Source organism: Aphanomyces invadans (assembly GCF_000520115.1).
Source record: "Aphanomyces invadans strain NJM9701 unplaced genomic scaffold supercont1.10, whole genome shotgun sequence".
Taxonomy (NCBI): Eukaryota; Oomycota; class Saprolegniomycetes; order Saprolegniales; family Verrucalvaceae; genus Aphanomyces; species Aphanomyces invadans.
The window spans coordinates 1-18,434 of NW_008580155.1; the positions used below are offsets into that span (position 1 = coordinate 1).

The 18,434-nt window shown below is 53.0% G+C and overlaps 11 protein-coding genes across 14 annotated transcripts; 4 read left to right on the forward strand and 7 right to left on the reverse strand.

Moving 5' to 3' along the window:
* The first annotated feature begins 725 nt into the window (after nt 1-725).
* H310_05658 (hypothetical protein) lies at nt 726-1,922 on the forward strand. Its single transcript, XM_008870424.1, has 4 exons — nt 726-1,318; nt 1,367-1,484; nt 1,533-1,610; nt 1,668-1,922. Exons 1-4 carry the CDS (start codon nt 747-749, stop codon nt 1,758-1,760), a joined length of 861 nt encoding a protein of 286 aa, XP_008868646.1. The 5' UTR covers nt 726-746; the 3' UTR covers nt 1,761-1,922.
* On the reverse strand, nt 1,814-2,243 carry H310_05659 (hypothetical protein). The gene is made up of 2 exons (XM_008870425.1): nt 2,199-2,243; nt 1,814-2,154 (listed from the first exon to the last, which is right to left on the reverse strand). The coding sequence occupies exons 1-2, from the start codon at nt 2,202-2,204 to the stop codon at nt 1,966-1,968; spliced, it is 195 nt and encodes a 64-aa protein (XP_008868647.1). The 5' UTR covers nt 2,205-2,243; the 3' UTR covers nt 1,814-1,965.
* Nucleotides 2,244-3,293: 1,050 nt separating this feature from the next.
* On the forward strand, nt 3,294-4,435 carry H310_05660 (hypothetical protein; the record flags this gene model as incomplete). Its single annotated transcript, XM_008870426.1, has 6 exons — nt 3,294-3,429; nt 3,486-3,640; nt 3,705-3,921; nt 3,972-4,055; nt 4,115-4,256; nt 4,305-4,435. The coding sequence occupies exons 1-6, from the start codon at nt 3,328-3,330 to the stop codon at nt 4,433-4,435; spliced, it is 831 nt and encodes a 276-aa protein (XP_008868648.1). The 5' UTR covers nt 3,294-3,327.
* H310_05661 (hypothetical protein) lies at nt 4,424-5,507 on the reverse strand (the record flags this gene model as incomplete). Its single annotated transcript, XM_008870427.1, has 3 exons — nt 4,424-4,858; nt 4,912-4,986; nt 5,032-5,507. The coding sequence occupies 3 exons, from the start codon at nt 5,505-5,507 to the stop codon at nt 4,546-4,548; spliced, it is 864 nt and encodes a 287-aa protein (XP_008868649.1). The 3' UTR covers nt 4,424-4,545.
* Nucleotides 5,508-5,776: 269 nt separating this feature from the next.
* H310_05662 (hypothetical protein) lies at nt 5,777-8,807 on the reverse strand (the record flags this gene model as incomplete). Its single annotated transcript, XM_008870428.1, has 11 exons — nt 5,777-5,974; nt 6,030-6,148; nt 6,197-6,260; nt 6,313-6,366; nt 6,413-6,556; nt 6,603-6,852; nt 7,215-7,405; nt 7,460-7,718; nt 7,768-7,994; nt 8,045-8,115; nt 8,174-8,807. The coding sequence occupies 11 exons, from the start codon at nt 8,805-8,807 to the stop codon at nt 5,777-5,779; spliced, it is 2,211 nt and encodes a 736-aa protein (XP_008868650.1).
* Nucleotides 8,808-9,062: 255 nt separating this feature from the next.
* On the forward strand, nt 9,063-9,842 carry H310_05663 (hypothetical protein; the record flags this gene model as incomplete). The annotated part of the gene is made up of 2 exons (XM_008870429.1): nt 9,063-9,778; nt 9,838-9,842. The coding sequence occupies exons 1-2, from the start codon at nt 9,232-9,234 to the stop codon at nt 9,840-9,842; spliced, it is 552 nt and encodes a 183-aa protein (XP_008868651.1). The 5' UTR covers nt 9,063-9,231.
* A 164-nt stretch (nt 9,843-10,006) lies between these two features.
* On the reverse strand, nt 10,007-11,213 carry H310_05664 (hypothetical protein). Of its 4 annotated transcripts, XM_008870433.1 has the most exons (4): nt 11,038-11,213; nt 10,749-10,978; nt 10,596-10,698; nt 10,007-10,535 (listed from the first exon to the last, which is right to left on the reverse strand). In XM_008870433.1, exons 2-4 carry the CDS (start codon nt 10,899-10,901, stop codon nt 10,357-10,359), a joined length of 435 nt encoding a protein of 144 aa, XP_008868655.1. In that variant the 5' UTR covers nt 10,902-10,978; nt 11,038-11,213; the 3' UTR covers nt 10,007-10,356. The 4 variants fall into 4 exon arrangements, with proteins under 4 accessions (XP_008868655.1, XP_008868654.1, XP_008868653.1 ...); XM_008870432.1 differs by having other exon boundaries at nt 10,749-11,213; XM_008870431.1 differs by having other exon boundaries at nt 10,056-10,698.
* Nucleotides 11,214-12,578: 1,365 nt separating this feature from the next.
* On the forward strand, nt 12,579-13,546 carry H310_05665 (hypothetical protein). Its single transcript, XM_008870434.1, has 3 exons — nt 12,579-12,653; nt 12,699-12,768; nt 12,813-13,546. The coding sequence occupies exons 1-3, from the start codon at nt 12,627-12,629 to the stop codon at nt 13,073-13,075; spliced, it is 360 nt and encodes a 119-aa protein (XP_008868656.1). The 5' UTR covers nt 12,579-12,626; the 3' UTR covers nt 13,076-13,546.
* Nucleotides 13,167-14,934, reverse strand: H310_05666 (hypothetical protein; the record flags this gene model as incomplete). The annotated part of the gene is made up of 3 exons (XM_008870435.1): nt 13,167-13,809; nt 13,875-14,220; nt 14,271-14,934. The coding sequence occupies 3 exons, from the start codon at nt 14,932-14,934 to the stop codon at nt 13,266-13,268; spliced, it is 1,554 nt and encodes a 517-aa protein (XP_008868657.1). The 3' UTR covers nt 13,167-13,265.
* Nucleotides 14,935-16,349: 1,415 nt separating this feature from the next.
* On the reverse strand, nt 16,350-16,838 carry H310_05667 (hypothetical protein; the record flags this gene model as incomplete). Its single annotated transcript, XM_008870436.1, has 1 exon — nt 16,350-16,838. One exon carries the CDS (start codon nt 16,836-16,838, stop codon nt 16,350-16,352), a length of 489 nt encoding a protein of 162 aa, XP_008868658.1.
* Nucleotides 16,839-16,948: 110 nt separating this feature from the next.
* On the reverse strand, nt 16,949-17,536 carry H310_05668 (hypothetical protein; the record flags this gene model as incomplete). Its single annotated transcript, XM_008870437.1, has 1 exon — nt 16,949-17,536. One exon carries the CDS (start codon nt 17,534-17,536, stop codon nt 16,949-16,951), a length of 588 nt encoding a protein of 195 aa, XP_008868659.1.
* Between the last annotated feature and the right edge of the window lie 898 nt (nt 17,537-18,434).

Consider the following 18,434-nt stretch of genomic DNA (forward strand, 5'->3'; position numbering starts at 1 on the left):
GTTGAAGCAGCAATGCAAGCTGCGGGATGTCGGCCTTGCCGAAGCGGAACTTGAATCTGCAGTCGGCGTCGGTCTGGGCTGCAAAATCAAAGCGGGCAGCCGGTATGGTGATGGCGCGGGTGCAGTGCGTCAGGCCCTCTATGAGCACTTGTATCAGTGGCAGGAGCAGGAGGTCCTCCTCCATCCGTGTCTCCAAACCCTCAAATTTCCCTGTTGCAAAATCAATTGGTGACAAGAAAAGTCCCGTGGACTTTTCCGGAAAATTCTAACGGAAAAGTTGTGTACATTCTTGTTGCAAAATCACTCTATTTCTAAAGAATTCTGGCTATTATACTTGACATGTCAAAAATAAGAGCTGCGACAATTCCGACTTTTTGCTCGAATCTTCCAAATGTTCATTAGTTGGGAGAATTCCCTCGGCAAGAGTCCCGTCCGCTTACTGACGCCTTGTGCTGTCGGTGGGGATTCATACTGTTGCATCTGCACGTTCGAATCGGTTGGGGCTGTCAAGCATGCTTGGCAGCGTGGACAGCGTGAACGCACGATATCGAGCAGAACACCACGACACGCACGAAATACCAGAGGTCATACGGTCATTTTTTGAAAAATTGGAGAAAAATCATCATGTGTAAAAATGATATCGAATGTCAGGTGAAATTGGGATACATTTCGAAAAATGCATCTGACATTATCCGGAAGCGCATGACCGGATATCTAGTTCCTTTGTGTGCGGCGTTGACAACATCATGGTGCGCCCAATCAAGAGCACTCGCGGCGCGGCGAGCGTCGCCGACAAGCTGGAAGAACGCTTGAAGCAAGGTGACTACTATGGTGCATTGCAAATGTACAAGACGCTGTACAGTCGGTATGCTGCTTCCGGCGACCACTTGCGCGCGATTGAACTCGCGCACACTGCGGCGGTGCAACTTGCCAACCACGACCAGTGGACCGCGTCTCGGGAAATGGGATGTTTGTTACTGGACTTGTACGTCGCGAACAAGGTGCCCGTCGACGAAAGTAACAAAAGCCGCATCAAGGCGATCTCGGAAGCGTTTCGCAACGCGTGTCCGAAGGAAGAAGCCGAGTTTCTGAAACACGCTGTTAAGTGGAGCAAAACGAACGGGACGCGCCAGCGCGGTGACACCGAGTTGCAACTTTGGCTCGCTCGAGTGTACACTCACGAGAAAGACTTCACGAGCGCTAATAACCACTACTTGCATGCGGAGAGCCCCGTCGAGTTTGCTGGCGTGTTGGCGCAGCATGCCAACGAAGGCTACGCGAGCGAATCCGATCTCTTCGTCGCACGAGCAGTTCTTCAGTACGTGCAAAATTCCCAAAAGAACTCTTCACTCAAGCTCTGACTTAGATTGGCAGCATTGGAGAACTTGAGGGATGCCAACGAAGTTTTGGCCACGTTTTTGGCTAAGAAGCCGCTTGACACGCCGCTCATCAATTTCGTCAAGTTTCTCCTGCGTACGCTTGAGGTATGCATTGTTCACACGTCCGAATTGAATCCTTCACGTCGACAGAAGCGGGATGCGCTGCCGCTGTTCCAGCTCCTCCAAGAGCGCTACTCGCATGCACTGTCGCGTGACCCGGCCTTCCGCAATGTAAGTGCCGCCTCTTTCTCTCTTGTCGACGCTATGATAGCTCATGACATGCGCTAGTTTTTGCAAATCATCGGCCAAAAGTACTACAACGTTCAGCCGCCACAGTCTGCGTTGAGCTCGCTCATGAGCATGTTTGGCGGTGGTATGTAAGAGTTTACATGAACCACAGTACGCGTTCATCTTTGACGAACATGTCTGCCCCACGCGCATTGCAGTAATATTCGATCGGGAGGGAGATCCCTTCACGCTGTTCGCTTTACAGTAATCCGCGAACAGCCGAACCCTTGAAATACATTCTAGCTTGGATTCACAGATCAATTGGGCCATGAAGCATGCATGCTTGCATGGTGTTAGTTCAGTCTTGATAAGATGGGGGCGTCGACTCCTTCTTTCGCGCCTGCTTTTCGATTTCTTCGATTTGCACCAACGTCAACGACTTGATCGGCATCAATTTCGGTTTGCAGAGCACTTCGCTAAGGTTGCCGCGCTCCGAGTACACGAGGCCTGCCTTAGGGAGGACTTCTTGAAGCAACTCACGTGGTTTCTACTCATCCCATCACGTTCAAGTGGCAAAGACATCTCGCTTACGTTCATGGCGGCCGGCGACGTTTGGTAATGCCGATTGTATGTTGGATCTTCCAAATTTTATCAAACCCACCGTAATCATACAATTTTGAGGATATTAAAAGCCTGGCATGACTTACTTCCAATTGGCTTAAATCTTTCCCCCCGTCCGTTTTCATTGGTTGAAATGCACGACATCACAAAAGTAAATAGCATTGCGCCCCAGAGCGGTGCGAGAGGAATCGATTGCAAGCCTTGCAACAACAGCGGCATGGAACTGAAATGCGATAGAGAGGTATGCATGTGAACACATCGACGGCACGTTAGATCATGAGGAGCATCTAATATGTGCTTTTGAGAGTTCGCGTCACTTTGAGCACGATTGATAATGATGTGGAACCTCGTGGACGTCGTTCACATCGCAGTATATCGTGCTGGACGGGAAACATACACGAAATCAGTGGTAAGAGAGATGTGTGGGGTTGATCTAGGAGGGGATCGCAAAGGCAATGCAAACCCTCCACTCTCATCAACCCCAAAGAACTCGGGAGTCATCTCAGAACGAGGCAACCCATGGGAGTCCAGCTTTCCTATTCCAAGCGTGCAACAGAACTAAGGAACAGAAGGATCTGCAAAGTTCCTGACGTGAGCATGGAAGGACGGAATCGCGCTTCATCGAAGCACAACGCGCTTGATCCTGTCAACTCAAATTGCGATGTGAATCGACGATGTCCGCCAACGAGAACGACTGGCTAGGAACAGGTTCAGTTTTAAAAATGTAGTATGAAATCATTAGACTTTAATCCAGATTAAAATTGTTCAATATTTTATACCATATTTAGAATATTCGACGCAAAATAGTGTGTACTCTTCGTCTGATTGGCCCATTGCGATCTGTCATCTTGTCAATATGTGGTGCCGTCTTGGCAGGCCATCCTGCGCCGCGCCACTTCGGAAGGCGGTGGCATCAACACGCCTCTTTAGTCACAAGGCACCTGAACATGTAGCTGCAAAGACCGTCAAGGCTCACTCGATCGCGCCAAAAAAGCAGAGCCATGTAAAGACAAAGTCCTTGAATGACAAGACGAAGCCTACATCATCGACTTCACAACCTGCGACAGTAGTTGCAGCGACAGAAGCGTCGTCCTCAGGAATGGATCCCTACGTTCGCGACATTGCAATTTACATTATCGCGGCGACGACGGTACTTCTCGGAGCTGCAGGGTACAAGAACTACATCGAAGACCATTCCTTGGTACATGCCTCCATCAACGTGTCCGTGTAGTCGTTCCTTGCATCATACCATCGTAGGAAAACGATGTATTCGCTCAAGCCAAGTACTTTGCCACACGCAACAAGGCCGTAATCGATCTCACAGGTCTGCCAACCGACGTACAGAAATTTGTCGAGCCCATTGCGGACGACGCGGCGACAGCTCATGGCAAGATTGTTCTCGGGGGTGCCAAGTGCGTATATAATCATCTAGTGCGCTCAGTTGTGGAGATTTCCTGACATGTTCCACTTGCATAGAGGCAAAGCCACCATCGAGTACGTCGCGTTGATTCACGTAAAAGACGAGAGCGGGAAGCACGTGTTTTCGTCGTTTGACCTCATTTCGAACGGCAATGAGCGCATGTCGTTGCTAACAGACAACCCACGGGCTCCAAAAACCCCCGAAGAGGAGGCTGCCATCAAGGAGCAGCGTCAGGGGGAGCTCAAGGAACTCGGGACGAACCTGGTGTTGCCGGTACGTTGACTCGTTCACCTAGCTCTGAACTGGTGATACCATTGATGCAGGGCGTCGGGTTTTTCGCCGCGGGGTGCGTCGCTGCGTACATGATGCTTCGCATTATTCGCAACCGCCCGTCGTATGTCATCCAGGTGCGCACTTCGCCTTCGAGCAATGAAAGGCTGTGTTTGACAACGCTCGCTGGGTGTAGCTCGCGCTCGACAGAGTCAACACAGCATCCAGGGTCACTGAAATACTAGGAACGCCGATCAAGCAAACCAACAAGAACGTTTACCACGGTTCGATCACCGACCACTTTGCAGCGTTTGACGCCAAGGTGGCTGGTCCTAAAGGTACAGTGCGTCACGGAAAGTGGTCATGTACAGTTTGAATGAGCGCAGGTGCCGCGACCATGAAGGTGCACGCGATGCGGGGAAAGACACCAGATGCGGCGTGGCAGTTTAGTCAGCTGTCCCTAGATATTCAAGGCCGTGCCAAGCGAGTGAATCTGCTCGAACAAGAGCGAAAGTAGCGTCACCCGCCGACCGAGCTGACTTCGACTGGGAGTCGTCGTCATCGCTAGTCTCAATTCTCGTGCCAACAACCATGACTTGGCGCTCGTTGAAAATAATACACTTAGAATTACTTTTTCTTGGATTTCTTGCGCGACCCCTTGGACTGGTTAAAGACCGACACGAGGAGGCTGACGAGGGCCGTGTAGATGATCCCGGCGACGATGTTGAAATCGCAGATGGACGTGTACGGCAGACACACAATGGATGCTGTTGCCGCACCTTCCGGAGTCCACTGCACTTTGCCTTGCATGTCGTCACGAGCATCCATGAGATGTGCTTCCACCTGCCGCCGAATTTGGTCTTCCATCTCCTCCTTGGATGGAAAATACCCCCGTCGACCGTTCTTCTTTCGGTCGTACGCAAACTCGTCGACAAAGTCCCTGTGATAAATGAGGCCCATCCGTGGGGAACGCATGGCCACACGTTGACGCACCCATCGTCCAGTTCAAGGTCCATGTTTTCCTCATCGTCGTCGTCAAGGTCGAACTGGCCCATGTGATCCATGTACCTAACCGAATAACGTTAGAGCGGCAGCATCAGCAAGGCTGAGTACCGAGGTGCGGGACGTTCAACAGGAGTCTCGAGCTCATGTTCGTCTGCCGAAGGGAACTCGGGCAATGGAAAGCTTGCACGTTCTCGAGAAAACGTCCCGATTGGAGGAAGGTTTCCCTTGAACTTGCCAGCGCGTTGCAAGTAGGCAAAGAGTTTACGCTGCTCTTCATCGAAACAGTTATCATCCTGGCAGTGCGACGTGGCCATCTCGACCTGCACACGAAGCTTCTTGAGCTGCATGTACTTTTCTTGCGCATTGGCGAAGTCCTCTTCTAATTGTTCAGAACTTGCTGCCCCGTCCAAGAGTGCACGCCGAACCTCATCGTGAACGGAAGCAACGCTGGGATTCTGTTCCTCGTACGAATGGATCGCTGACAACGTATCAACAAACTTGACGTCCCCGCGAGTCCCGTAGATGCCACCACCCGCCACTACCGTCGCCATTGTGAGCGCAAGTACCCCCAGCGCTGGCTTCATCTTTGATATTCCGGAATGCCTCCGGAACAGTTGCGATCTTTCTTCCGGGGTCGAACTATACCGGATAATTCAATCGTTTAACCGGCATAGTTTTTCGCCAAGTCAACCCGAACATGGAGGAATGGAGGAGGCGCAGCCCAACGCGAACAAGTCCACCGCGCTACGGGCCGCGCCCTCGCCTCCAAATAACATGTTATCTACTGATGACTTTGTCAGGCTAGAATTCCTTTCAAGGACAGATACGGATAAGACATCTTGAACTGGTGACCTCACTTCTTGCCAAGACCCTTGGTTGTGTTGCGAAGGTTAGCACCTGCTTGTCGCCGGGGTGCAACCACAGCGTCGTCATGGCTTCGTGAAAGCTGCGTCGAAGGCTGGACTGTCGAAAGCATGAGCTTGCTAGCGCATGAAGACAAGGATTTCATCGCGCTTGTCACGTTCTCGACTGCAAATTGTTGGCGATAAAGCTAGCAATGGCCACAATAGCGCCACTCCCGTCCAAATAGGATGGATATGACGTACGTCTTTTCGCGCAATATCGCACTGCTTCTGGGTGTGTAGCAGCGTGCGTTTGGCCTTCTCCATGGCCAAAGTATGTTTCTTCTCCAACGCAACTTGGTCGTGGTGCACTTTAGCCAGTTCTGCCTCGCGCTGCAACATCAGCGCTCCCATTTGTCATGTCCACGTACGAGCTAGAATTTGCTTGAGCGTCCGTTCTGTCCTTGCTTTCTCTGCCGCCACTTCCTTCCACGCCTGCCACAGTGTAGCAATGAGACATCGCAGTCGTCGACTCACGACTCCTCACCTCCACGGCAGGTTCGTGCTCCTTCAGCGCCTTCTCTTTGGCTACCATCGACCGCTGCCATCAAGTGAGATACCTGCTCTAAGTAAGGCGCAGCACGCACTCGTATTCTGCTGATCGCATCGGCTGACTCCATTGCTTGACGCTGCAAGTTCCGCAGTTTTAGCAGCTTCTTCTCGTACAAGTCGTCAGATGCTGCCGACTCGTCGTATTCATGCACCTTCTCTTGTACGACTTCCACTTGCGTCTAAAAGACGCCATAATCGCAAGGACTCGTTCAGGTTGGCTCGTACAAGGAGACCTCGGTTGACGTGTTTAACAGCATTCAAATCATGGAAGACTGCAGAGCATGCCGCATGGACTAGTTGCAGCTCGCAGGAAGAGAATGTCTTGAATTGTTCGCCCGCATCCAGCACTCTTTGTGTCAGTTCGCGCACGTGCCGGTAATAATCGTCTCCTGTTTGCAAGACATGCACTTGGTGCGAAGAGGAGTTGGCTCGATCAGGACCTTTGTCGAACGTTTGCGCCGTCTTCTCACTCTGCCTTTGAAGGGCGCCACATAGCTCATGGTATGCTGCTCTTAGCTCATCGTCTGCATCAAGTCTAGCTTGGGTCGCACGCTCAAGGTCGAGTTGAACTTGCCTCGCCTTAGTCGGCGACGCTTCCTGCCGGTGCCGCATTCCTTCAAGCCAAGCATCCGGACACCAAGCAAATTATCCGAAAACTGCTTCATTTACGCAAGTGATGTGTCCATCGGGGCACCTCATGGAGACTATAGAAACGTCTCCGTTCGCGACTACGCTGCCATGGCCACGCCTCAAGTCCATCGGTTTGGGATGTGTGAAGACAGGTTTCCACCCTTGGGCAGTCTACTTTGCACGCGCATTCAATCAAACGTCTTGTACGAGGTCGCGGTCGAGCCGTCGTCGTCGTCTAGGGGAATGAGCTCGGGGTACTGGTGACGCTGATGATGGAAGACGCCGCCGGTTTCGCCTTCCAGGTTCTCTCGGAGATATGCACCCATGAGTTGGCCGACCATATGGAGCATGTACGTGGGTCGAATCTTCCCGGACGCTTTGAAGTACTGGTTCAAGTACTACGCACGAGCAACTTCCATGAGGTTGACACGCTTCATGGAAGACAACTGCACCGGAGAAAACAATGCCAAGTCGCAAAAGTTGTTGTGCCGGGTTTGTGCCAATGCAAAGAACGCCGATGATGGATGGCGGCACCGCCGCGCCATCGTCTTGAGCTGTTCAAAATGCGAATCCCATTCGTCCATCCAGTGCTGGGAAATGATGCTGCACACTGCCACATCCGGAACCCCTTCTGCGACAACATCGGCGTCAATGGGTTCCAACCACATGTCCAACCCGACCACAACCTTGATGCGCGAGTCTCGCTTGGCCCTATCCTGGCGGTCAGTCGCTTTCCACGAAAGTCCAGACGCAGACTGACGCAGTGAGAACGGTGGCACCACCGAAGGAGTGACCGGCTGCAGCCACATGGTCCAAGTTCAGGCCCTCGTAAAACAGCCCGCCTTCATCGGTTTGCAAGTCCACCAGCGCGTCCAGCACGGCCCGAACGTGGCGAACCCGTGCGTGCACCTGCTTGTTGCGGATGAAGTAACCTTCGCCTACCCAGTCGTCCAGAGCGGACTGCGGCGGCCGCTGGTAATAAGAGTACTACAAGCATCGAAGTTGAGTTTGGCCGAATTTCGAGGTCGCCAACATACTGTGATTTCGTCCACATTCCGCGACACTGAAGCAGATCCGTCGTCGTGGTTCACAACAATTACCACGAATCCTAGAGATAACATGTCCAATGATCCGTGATCATGAGGGATTGGATGGGTCCGTCGCACCTTCGCTGGCTACGTATTGCGTGATGCTCGAGTACATTTCAAGGCTGCCTCCCATGCCATGCGAGAAAATCATCACGGGCCAGCCATTCGTCGGGTGCGGCGCTTTCGCGAGGGGGACATCACCCCTTGCCCACAGCGTGCCGTTCGACAAGGAGGCAAAGAACCATGCGGGGAGCTTGATAAACGTGTGCAAACCGATGGCGAGGTGCTTGCCGTGATGCAAGTATGGAAGGGCCTTCCCAACGTCCTTGGCGTTTGTGGGGTAGAAGATGCGGCAGTCCACGCCGCGGAGGCGCATCGAGACACATCCGACGTGGGGATGCAACGGCGACGGCGGTGGAAACAGTGGCAACGGAAACAGAAATGTGGCCGCAATCACAAAGATGAAAAGCACACCTTGGACCCATCCAAGCCACAGGGGCGGTGCTCGCAGCGTCAAACCGCATCCGGCGTTGAGCAGAAACAAGATATACCCTGGGGTAAGTTCCACCCGCCAGGTGTGGAGAACGAAAGCGAGCACAAGAACTGCGGCAGCAATGCCATGGATAACTTGGCCAGGAAACACATGCAGAAACACGCTTTGCACCAGAAGCAGCACTAGCACCACGAACTCCACCAGCACCTGTCGCTTCATCTCTCTCGACCAGGTTCAGCAGGTGGCACACCCGCGGCAGGATTTTTTGCGTTTGTCTCGTCGACTCGACCTTCGTCGAACGACCTCTACAATCATCTGAATAAATTAAGACATCGCAATGTTTACTTGATATCTGAATGCATAGCTATTAAAACACAAGATTGCTTGGTCGTGAAACCACAGCAGCGAGTTTAAAACTGTCGAGTTATTAAATTCCTTGGTACATGGCACAACAACGGTTGGATTCCAACGACAGGCATTCAAAAATGCTGCATGACATCTTACAAGCTGTCGTCGTAATCAACACTATTTCGTGATATAAACCAGAGAATGTCCAAAAATAGTGTGCATCCACGAGGTCATTGGCCACCAGCCAAATTCGAGGGCACGGCCAGGTCGACGGCCATTTTCAATTGTATATCCCATGTCTTTTCGTGGCGGAGCGCGAGGCGGCGGACGTGGCGGCGGACGCGGATTTAGCGGTGGCCGTGGGGGAGGCCGTGGGTTTGGCGGTCGCGGTGGTGGCCGCGGCGGCTTTGAAGAAGGCCCGCCTGCCACGGTCGTAGAACTCGGCGTGTTCCTCCATGCGTGCGAAGACGAAATGGTGTACAAATCGACCAGCGACAAGGTGCCGTACTTCAACGCGGGCGCATTCTTGGAAAACAAGACCAAGATTGGCAAAGTTGATGAGATCCTCGGTGCGATCAACGACGTGATGTTCACGGTCAAGCCCGATGCCGGTGTTACCGCCAAGTCCTTCAAGGCCGGTGACAAAGTGTACATTAGCCCAGACAAATTGCTGCCCCTCTCCCGATTCACGGACCAAGGCAAGAGTTCTGGCGGTGGACGCGGCGCTGGTGGCCGTGGTGGTCGTGGAGGTGGCCGAGGAAGCGGCCGTGGTGCTGGAGGACGAGGCGGTGGCCGCGGCGGTGGCTTTGGCGGAGGACGTGGCGGCGGACGCGGATTTAGCGGTGGTCGTGGTGGTGGCCGTGGCTTTGGCGGCGGTCGTGGTCGAGGTGGTCGATTTTAGACTAAGTATGTAAATAGATAATGGATAGGGCTTCCGTATTGTGTACACTTGGAATTCGTCGACCAGGGGGGCTTCCTTTGGGGCATGCAGCCGCACCAAAATGCACCTTGCATAGCCATAGACGACAAGGTGTTTCCTTTCTGCTTGGAGCACAGTGTCTAGGACGGCAGCTCAGTGCAATTAAGTCCACTACTCTACGTAACAGCAACCATGTAGAATAAATAGATCGTAAAATAATTCGTTTTCGACTTGCTCTGTGCTGATTTCACCAGGCGCTGGCCCGTGACGTTAGTTTCGAATGGCAGCACCCCACGTACTCGTCAAGTTCCTTCGACTAGAACTTACGAGCCTTGCTGCGCCAGTCTCAGCTCCAACCACGGCGGCTCGTGGCAACGTTGGGCGCCAAGGTCCACAGTTCGGGCTTGGAGTCTGCAGCGTAGGATGGTGGCTTGTGCATTCCAAACCCCCGGGGAGGCCATTCGCAGCATGGGCCAAGCAACGTCTCGAGCGCCAAATTGCTCAAGGTGTGGTAGATGGTGCAGGGGAGTTGCCACCAGCTTGGTAGTACGTGCGATAGAAGTGAGCAGCAGGACCAGATTGTGCAATTGGAAAGTCCGGTGTCCCCAAATTATTGTCTTCCAGGACGGGGACAATCAAGTCATCTTCCGAGAAGCGAGTGGGGAGGGCGTCGACTCCACCTACAAGGCAAGAACTTTGTAAGGGATGGATGCTGCCCGCAGTCGATCCACGAGTTGCACCTATGCTCAAGCAGTGTCCCGCGTTCGAGCAAAAGTCGCACAGGCGATGTGCGCCTTCAAGTTTGTCGAAGGTGAGCATGACTGTGCAATCTTTGCAGAACGCCTGGCATATCGTCATGATGCGGTTCGGTGACAACGGCATCGTCGACGTACCTCGTGGCACGCAGTGCATATTGCCTTGCGACGTAGGAGGGAGAAGTGTTTACTGCACCGCAGGCACGTCGTCTTCTTGGGACTGTTGAGGACGAGGTCCATTTGGCGATTCTCGTCGCGAATGGCTTTGCCCGCCACAATGATCGAGATCATGGTCGTGTGTGTCAATGAATCTGAAAATGTCCAAATGCGCGCGCGTGACGATACATTTGTATCGAACACTATACAAACTACGACATGTCAGATTTCCACCCATAGTAAAGTCAAGAGTCGCCGTCCACAAATTCACCGTGATTTGTCCAACGTGGTCCGAGATTCGCTGTGCCAGTGGGCCTCGCCGCGGCCGTTGCCCGAGAAAGCCTTGAATCTCTCGTTGGGCACGCGAAGCCTCCCCCGGCCGCGCAACTGCACTCTCAAAAGAGTGGCCGTGGATCCCTACGGAGTCCATCCACTCGGCCTCAAACCTAGCGCGCATGTCCGGCCACCCTACGATGAATCTCCCAAGGTACGGTACGTGTGATCGTGTATTGCTGGGATGTTGGGCCTGTATCACGGCAGTGGATGGATGGCATGGCTCGATGAGCGGGTCGCATCGGGTTGCGCTGTCGCCATGTTGGGCGTGCACGACACTCCAAGATGGTCCAGCGAAGCTACCGACCGAGACGACACAATCCATTTACCAAGGACGGACTGCGGATTGATATCTTCGCATGGACCGTGCCCTCCACGCACGTCTACGCGATGCGTCTGGGCCACCTTGAATCTCCCAGTAGATTTGTCGACATCGACGGTGGCGTCCAAGTAGTTGCGAAATGCCCCACGTCATTAACCTGTGCGCCCAGCACCGTCGCAACGTTGCAATCCATCACCAGCATCGTTGGTGGAGCACGGATCGTGTGGTTGAACGACTCCATGGAATGGACAGTCCATTTGGTCGAAGCAGGCGAGACACAGCGGTCATGGGCTGAGCTAGGTGAGACGGACGTCCGACCAAGGCAAGGCGGGCAAGCACAGTGTACCTCCAAGATGGAATTGGCCTCAACCACCCAATACACGCTGCTGCGAGATGATGGATGGTGGCGGCAGCAGCGGTCGAGGTATCGTAATCTGACGATCCTCGAACTTGGATATTGGTGCAATGATCATGTCATCCGAAACAGTCGATTAGAACTAAGGTAATTCTTCGAACTATGGATGTGCCAACGTGTCTTCGTCGAAAGATGCATCGTCGTTCGATCGCATACAGCAAAGATATCGACATGCACTCGTCGACATCAAGGTGATGTCAACTTTCGATGCGACTGGGTCGGCAAGGAACCTAATTTCCCAACACATACACAGCCGTTGATTTTCTCAAGTTTGAGTTCCGTATACAACAATGGTATATCCGGATGTAATTCCCTTAACTACGTTCAAGCAATATTTGACCGAATAGATTCAACCGTGAATCTATAATATGCCAAGCTACGTCCGTCTGCAATAGCATGGGAACCCTACCATGGGGCATTCCAGGCGCGGGTAGCTGTGGTTGGATTTAAACGGGTCATGTCCTCGAGCTCAGTGGACTTACACTAGACCAAGCAGAACGCAGTAATTGAAGGCTGCGAAGGACAAGGGGGCTCAGGATTGAACACTTCGTGCTGAGCTCATCACAAAATGATACCGTTTTTTGTTTGAAAAAATTTTCTGCTGGGACTTTGACGTTTTTCAATGGGTCGATTCTGATGGCAAGATAGATTATCTGGAAAAAACGTGTTCATGTAATATTTTATTTCATACAATTTCGATGTTCGCAAGCTGCATTTAAATGTACTCCTTGTTTCCACCACACAAACATTCAATGAGTTTGGAATCTCGTCGTTGATCGCCGCCGCCATCATGTATGACTTCTGCTTAACGCTTCCCGTACGCGACAGTCGCGGTCCACCACGATATTCATGATGCTTGTAGTATGGTGCAGCCATCGCCGTTGGTGGCATCGTGGGCTATGTGAACTCTGGTAGCTCGGCTTCGCTAACTGGTACGTTCTCCTCGCCGTGGATTGTCAGCTGACTGTACACTCAGCCGGAGTCGGTGCGGGCACCCTCCTCCTCGTTTTCGGGTATGCCTCGTACCAAGAGTTCCAATCGAGCCCTATCGTGTCCAAGACATGGTCCGCGCTCTCCCTCGGCGTGTCGGCCGTGTTGAGCGTCGTCATGGGGCTGCGTTACAAGGAAACGCAGAACTTCGTCCCGGCTGGCTTGATCGCTAGCACGAGCATTGGCATGTCGCTCTTCTACGTCTCGATTCTTCTCAAGAACAATAAGCCCAACTACAAGAAGAACTAGACATGATCATGCCCCCCCACCCGAGAGGATTCCATCCTAATCCACGTCATCCCTTGCACAATTAAACTTCGCAAGCATGCTGGTTCATATTCCTTGCCCTCTCGATTTCCTCGCCGAATTGCAACGATGCTCGACCAGGAGCGTCCAGCACGCGATGTTTGCTGGTCATTGACAAGTCACATGAAGCCCACTACATGCGACGCAGCCGTGGTGTCAAGTTGAGCGTTTTCTTGGCCGAGTAGTTGGCCCGATACTGAATGGCATAGTCGACGACTTCTCGCAACGATTTGAGCAACCAGTCGCGCTGCAGGACGTTCTTGAGCTTGAGGTCGAGCGTGCGGTCGTCCGTGACCAAGCTGAGGAAGCAATCAGCGTCCAAAGATGGCGTTTTCTTGGCGGCTTTCTTCAGCACGGCCGTTTCCATCCCGATGTGGATGGCTTTGACTCCATGAAGGGGAAGATATGCATTGCTTCGTTCGCCTTGTTTGGATTGCCAGTACAGCATGCACGGGTGGCACTCGTCGTAGAACAGCTTGGTCTCGTGCGGTTTACCTCGCCGGCCAAACTTGAGGATGTGCAGATCGTTGATGACGCACTTGGCGAGTTGCAGCGTCACAGTGAGCTTAGATTTGGTTTCGAGCAAGCTCTTTTGCGCTTGCGACTTGGACGTGAGCTCATCCTGTACCTGCGTGCTCAGGTGGCTCAGCTGCGGAAACAGCAGCTCCTTGGACAAACTGTGCGATACACCGTCAGCAACGGCGCAATGGGATGGAAAGATAGGTGTGTGTGTGTGACGTACTCCTTTTGCGTGTACTGCGACAGCATGTCGCGAAGGCGACTCTTTGCCCACGGAAGCTCGTGCATGACACCTTTGACGTAGCGCAGTTGCCGCAGCATCATGGCGTTTTGTTGAGGGCCGAGTTCAAGGACGGGTGGCGGAATCGCTGCGGCCGCGGGGTGGAACGTAAACAGACTCAAGTTAAGTGGTTTGAATTTTCGAGCGATCTTGATGGCCCAGCGTTGGTGGTTAGCAGCAGTGGCCGAGGGTAACTTGCCAGCGGGTAATTGTTTTGGCTTTTTAGCTTTAACCAGTACGAGTTGGTTGGCCACGTTGCCCAACTTGCCGGGACTCATGCTCACTTTGCCTGGCAAGTCTCGGATAAGCCACGGCGAGTCATGGGTGCTGCAACTGTACCTGGACTATTTTTGCAGGATGTGAGGGACTTGCGGCGAATGCTACTTCGACGGCGATGGCCAGGGGACGCTGACGAGATAGGAGTGGCTACATGAGGTCGCGGAGTTTGGTCGATGGATGCAGGACTCATTGTGGCGCTGATAGGAGGCGGTTGCTTGGTGTCTATTGCGTCTGGAACATGGTACTTGGCTCCTCGCAGAGGCACCTTGGGTTTGTCCTCCTCTGGTTCGTTATTGGTTTCGTCTTCTGGGCGCGCATCTGCACCTTCGTCGGCTTGATTTGAATCGACCGTTGTGTCAACTTTCTTCAGCACGCAGTGGAGACGGTCGATTTCATTCAGGCAGTGGCCTAACGTCATGTGGAGCGAGTCGCGTTCGAGGGTGTCGAAGTGCATGAGTTGTTTCAACTTGGACTTGGTCGCGTCGCTGTCCCATTTCATGTGCTCGAGAAGGTAATGGAGGTACTCGTGGAGTGGCGAGACCTTCGGCAATGAAGACACGGCGGTAGCCTCGGTTGGCCGAGTTGCTGGGACTTTACCTCCGTCGTGGACTTTGGCTTTGCAGGGTGTCGATGCCTCTGGACTCTGTGCTTTGCGTGTGTGTCGTGTGATGATGTTGGCATTGTTCGACGCCGCCGGCTGCAGACCTTGGACACTAGACGCCATGTCCAAGTGGAAGGAAGACGGCGCGCCGACACCCGTGGGCAAAATCAGCTTCTGAACGCCATCATCACGCGCTGCGAGCGTGAAACGTTTGACGTTGGTCAATTGGGTCAGTAGCCAATCAAATCCACGGAAGAAGAATTCAAATGATTTGATTGGAGGATGGGACCTCACACCGAAGATATTGTACAATTCCATAACGGACCCCAGAATAGCTCGCCATGTCGAAGCTATAAATAGAATTACCGCGCAGCGTCGTCGAGGGGCATCCGATGAGGCGCTCGACCGCCATCAATCGTAATTGCCATGCACCAGGTCCTTTGCCACTCACTTGGTTGATTGCGCAGTACGCGTCCTTGACAGGCATGTCGCGCGCCACCTGCTCTGGACGCGATCCTCTAGTTGCCCTCTGCCATCTCCTATGGATGGCCTTGGGGTGTTGGACGCGCCGTCAACATCGACAACGCTGTGGCGTGTAACTCGTGCAAACATTCAAGAGGAGAGAGGTTGTCCTCAGCCGTCTTGATGCCATTCCCATCCATGAACCCAGGTACATTTTCGGGGAGGCTTCGCCGTACGTCTGCGAATATGCCAACGACCGAGTCCACCACGGCTTTCAGTGGCATCGGTGGCATTTGCTCGAACGGCAGCCTTTTGACTCGGTATAGTTGTTGCTGCGCGTCGAGAGGCCACTCGAACAAAATTGGACAAGAACACATTGAGCAGCAAGTCCAAGACTGGGAACATGCCATGCGGCTGGTTGTACCGCATTTTGGTGGCGGAGGTCGCATTCCTTGGACCACTGAAAGATCGGATTGACGGCCCCGGCTGTGTAAATGCCCGTAGCTGTGCACCGTTTAGCGCAAATCCAACTTCACTTTCCCGGGGGGCAACCTTCCGGTGCTCATCCACCAGCCCTCCCGCTTCGTAGACGTATGTATGGCTTCAATGGCGATTACGGCTAGGTTCAGTCCTTGCCACGGGCGACATTATGCTCCACGGCAGCGCTCTCCACCTCTGCCCCCCCTCTTTCGCACCTAGTTTTGGGAACATCTCCACATTTGTCGAAAGATCATTCAGAGCCGCAAGAGCCTCAAGGACTCCATCCTTCTGCTGAAGGCACCTGGCCGCTGCGAATGGCGCATCTTGGCTCAGACGGCTCCACTTCGCCTCAATGGGATCGCGAGCTGTGTGACTGACTATACGCGCGGTCGACAGCAAATCAGGATGAACTTCCACCCCAGCCGTGGTGTGGCGATGGCAAACTCTGCTGCAGACGATTTCTACGTTTGTGAGAAGGATCGCCATGCGCACGAAGCGCGACAAGACGTTGAGGAAAGCACAGCCTTTTTCATAAAATTCGAATGCAGCTACAACAGTCTAACATGCAACATCGGGCGGCTATAGCTAGGAGCCCCTCAGTTCTTGAAGGCACCGACGATGCCAGCCACAGCCATGACGAGGACGGCCGCAACCCCGACGAGGTACGCGATCGATCGAGGCTTGGACCACGCCATTGCGTAGAAGATCGTGTGAAGGACGCGCATTGCGGCGAACACAATGATGCTGATGCCATTCACGTTCGTGTCGCCACCACTCAAGATGGACGCCCAGACCACGATCAAGCCAAGGGGGATGTTTTCCAGATCGTTGGCAACGATGCGGCTCCATCGTTTCTCGACGAGGAGGGCGGCTTGGTGGTTCTGCTGCTTGGAGCCTTGGCCGTCTTCCACCGCGTCGACGACAAGCCCAAAGTTTTGCTTCTGGTCGGGGGTGTCTTCGGGTGCCCGGAGGCCGGCGAGCTCCTTCTTGTTGGCACCGATAAGCGTTGCGACAACGTACTTGACGTAGAGGACGAGGGTCGCGATGATAGCAGCTTTCTGCGCAAAGAAGAGGTCGGTCGCCATCGTGGTGGTGGAGGTGGCCAATTCAAAAGTGAACGGACGACAACGCGCTTGAAGTCGACGGTTGATGGAATTCGTGCAGCCGCTGCTTTTCGCACAAGGACCCCGCAAGTTCAACGTTTCCCACGTGGGAAGTGCAATTTGACGATGGCAAGTGTCACACGGAAGGGGACTGTCGTGTGCGTTCTCTGCTGCTCCTGCAGGACCTTCTTTTGGAAGCTACGACTTCCATTCGTGGTTGCGGAGGCGCAAACCTTCTCGGTGCCCCCCCCCACTGAGCACGTTCGTGTGCGTTCGCGGCCTCGAGATTCGATCTCCTGGTGGCTCTTGTCTGGTGCACGAGTAGACCCGGTCGACACGCTGGTTGAACCGATGAAGACCGTGCGCATTGCTGTGTTGCATTGAGATCTGCACTGCACGACGCTGAAAAACGCGTCAAGGAATTTCGTGGTGTGCACTTCATCAAGTAGCTGGCGACCCATCTTTTCCAACTTGAGTCCACTGGCATCATGCGTCGTTCGACTGACCACACGCAACCATTCGTGAATTCCAAAGACGTCAGGAGGCGCATCGCACGATGGCGGCCTGACGACGTCCATCCTAACCCACGTTGCAATGAACGGATGCTGGTCTCTCCCACTGCAACCGTGACAACGTCTTCGACCTCCCCGCGAGGAAGCGTCGGCGCATATTTGCTGCATGTTTCGATTCAAGTTCAGAATCGAGTAACGGTGATGCTGCTGGCGGAATTGGACGCGTCATCACGTCCAGGCAACATCGACAAAATCGTTAGCGCAGAGGAGACCTTCCGTGCCCTTCGTTAAGTCACTGCTTCAAAGCCGGCCACATTTTGCTACGCTATAAAGAATCTTACGCCAGTTCCAAGCCAAGCCATCGCCAGCATGTCTCGATCAATTGGTGCAGTGCGCGAAATAAATAAATGCGCAAATTGACATCTTCAGTATATCGTGAATAATATCAGATAAAAAATACACCAAGACTTTGGAGTTCTATGCAGCCGGTGAGCTTGGATTTGCCAACTTACAGTCGACGGCACCAACTAACAGTCTTTGCGATATCTGTCAATTCTAATCCATTTGATATGGGACTTTGTATATGAGATTGAGCTTCCATCTGTGCATATCACTGTTTAAGCTGGTTGCTGTAAAAATGAATATATCTCCAGAAGCATTCGACGACAGACCAAAATGAATGTCATTTTTCACCCAGGAACCTCATAACCTTATGCTGAAACCCCGCGATTTTGGAGGTATTTTTATCCCTCATCTTTGGATACCTTGACTTTGTATACACTGCCACGGATGAAAATAGTCGACACCGTAAGCCAAAATAGATGTCAAAGCTTCATGATTCTTTGCATGTGCATTCTACACCTTCCTTGCTATGTATGGATCAAGCCATTGATGACTGCTTCGACTTCGTTCGAGTTTCTCGACGCCGGCATACACTCAGCGTCAAAAACTAGGGAACACTGGCATTTTTTGTGATATCTCAACAACCAATGGGAGTTAGGAGTCGCTGTTTGAATATGTCGTGTGCATTTGCATGTGTGACGCGTGACTCTACCTAGTGGCTCCA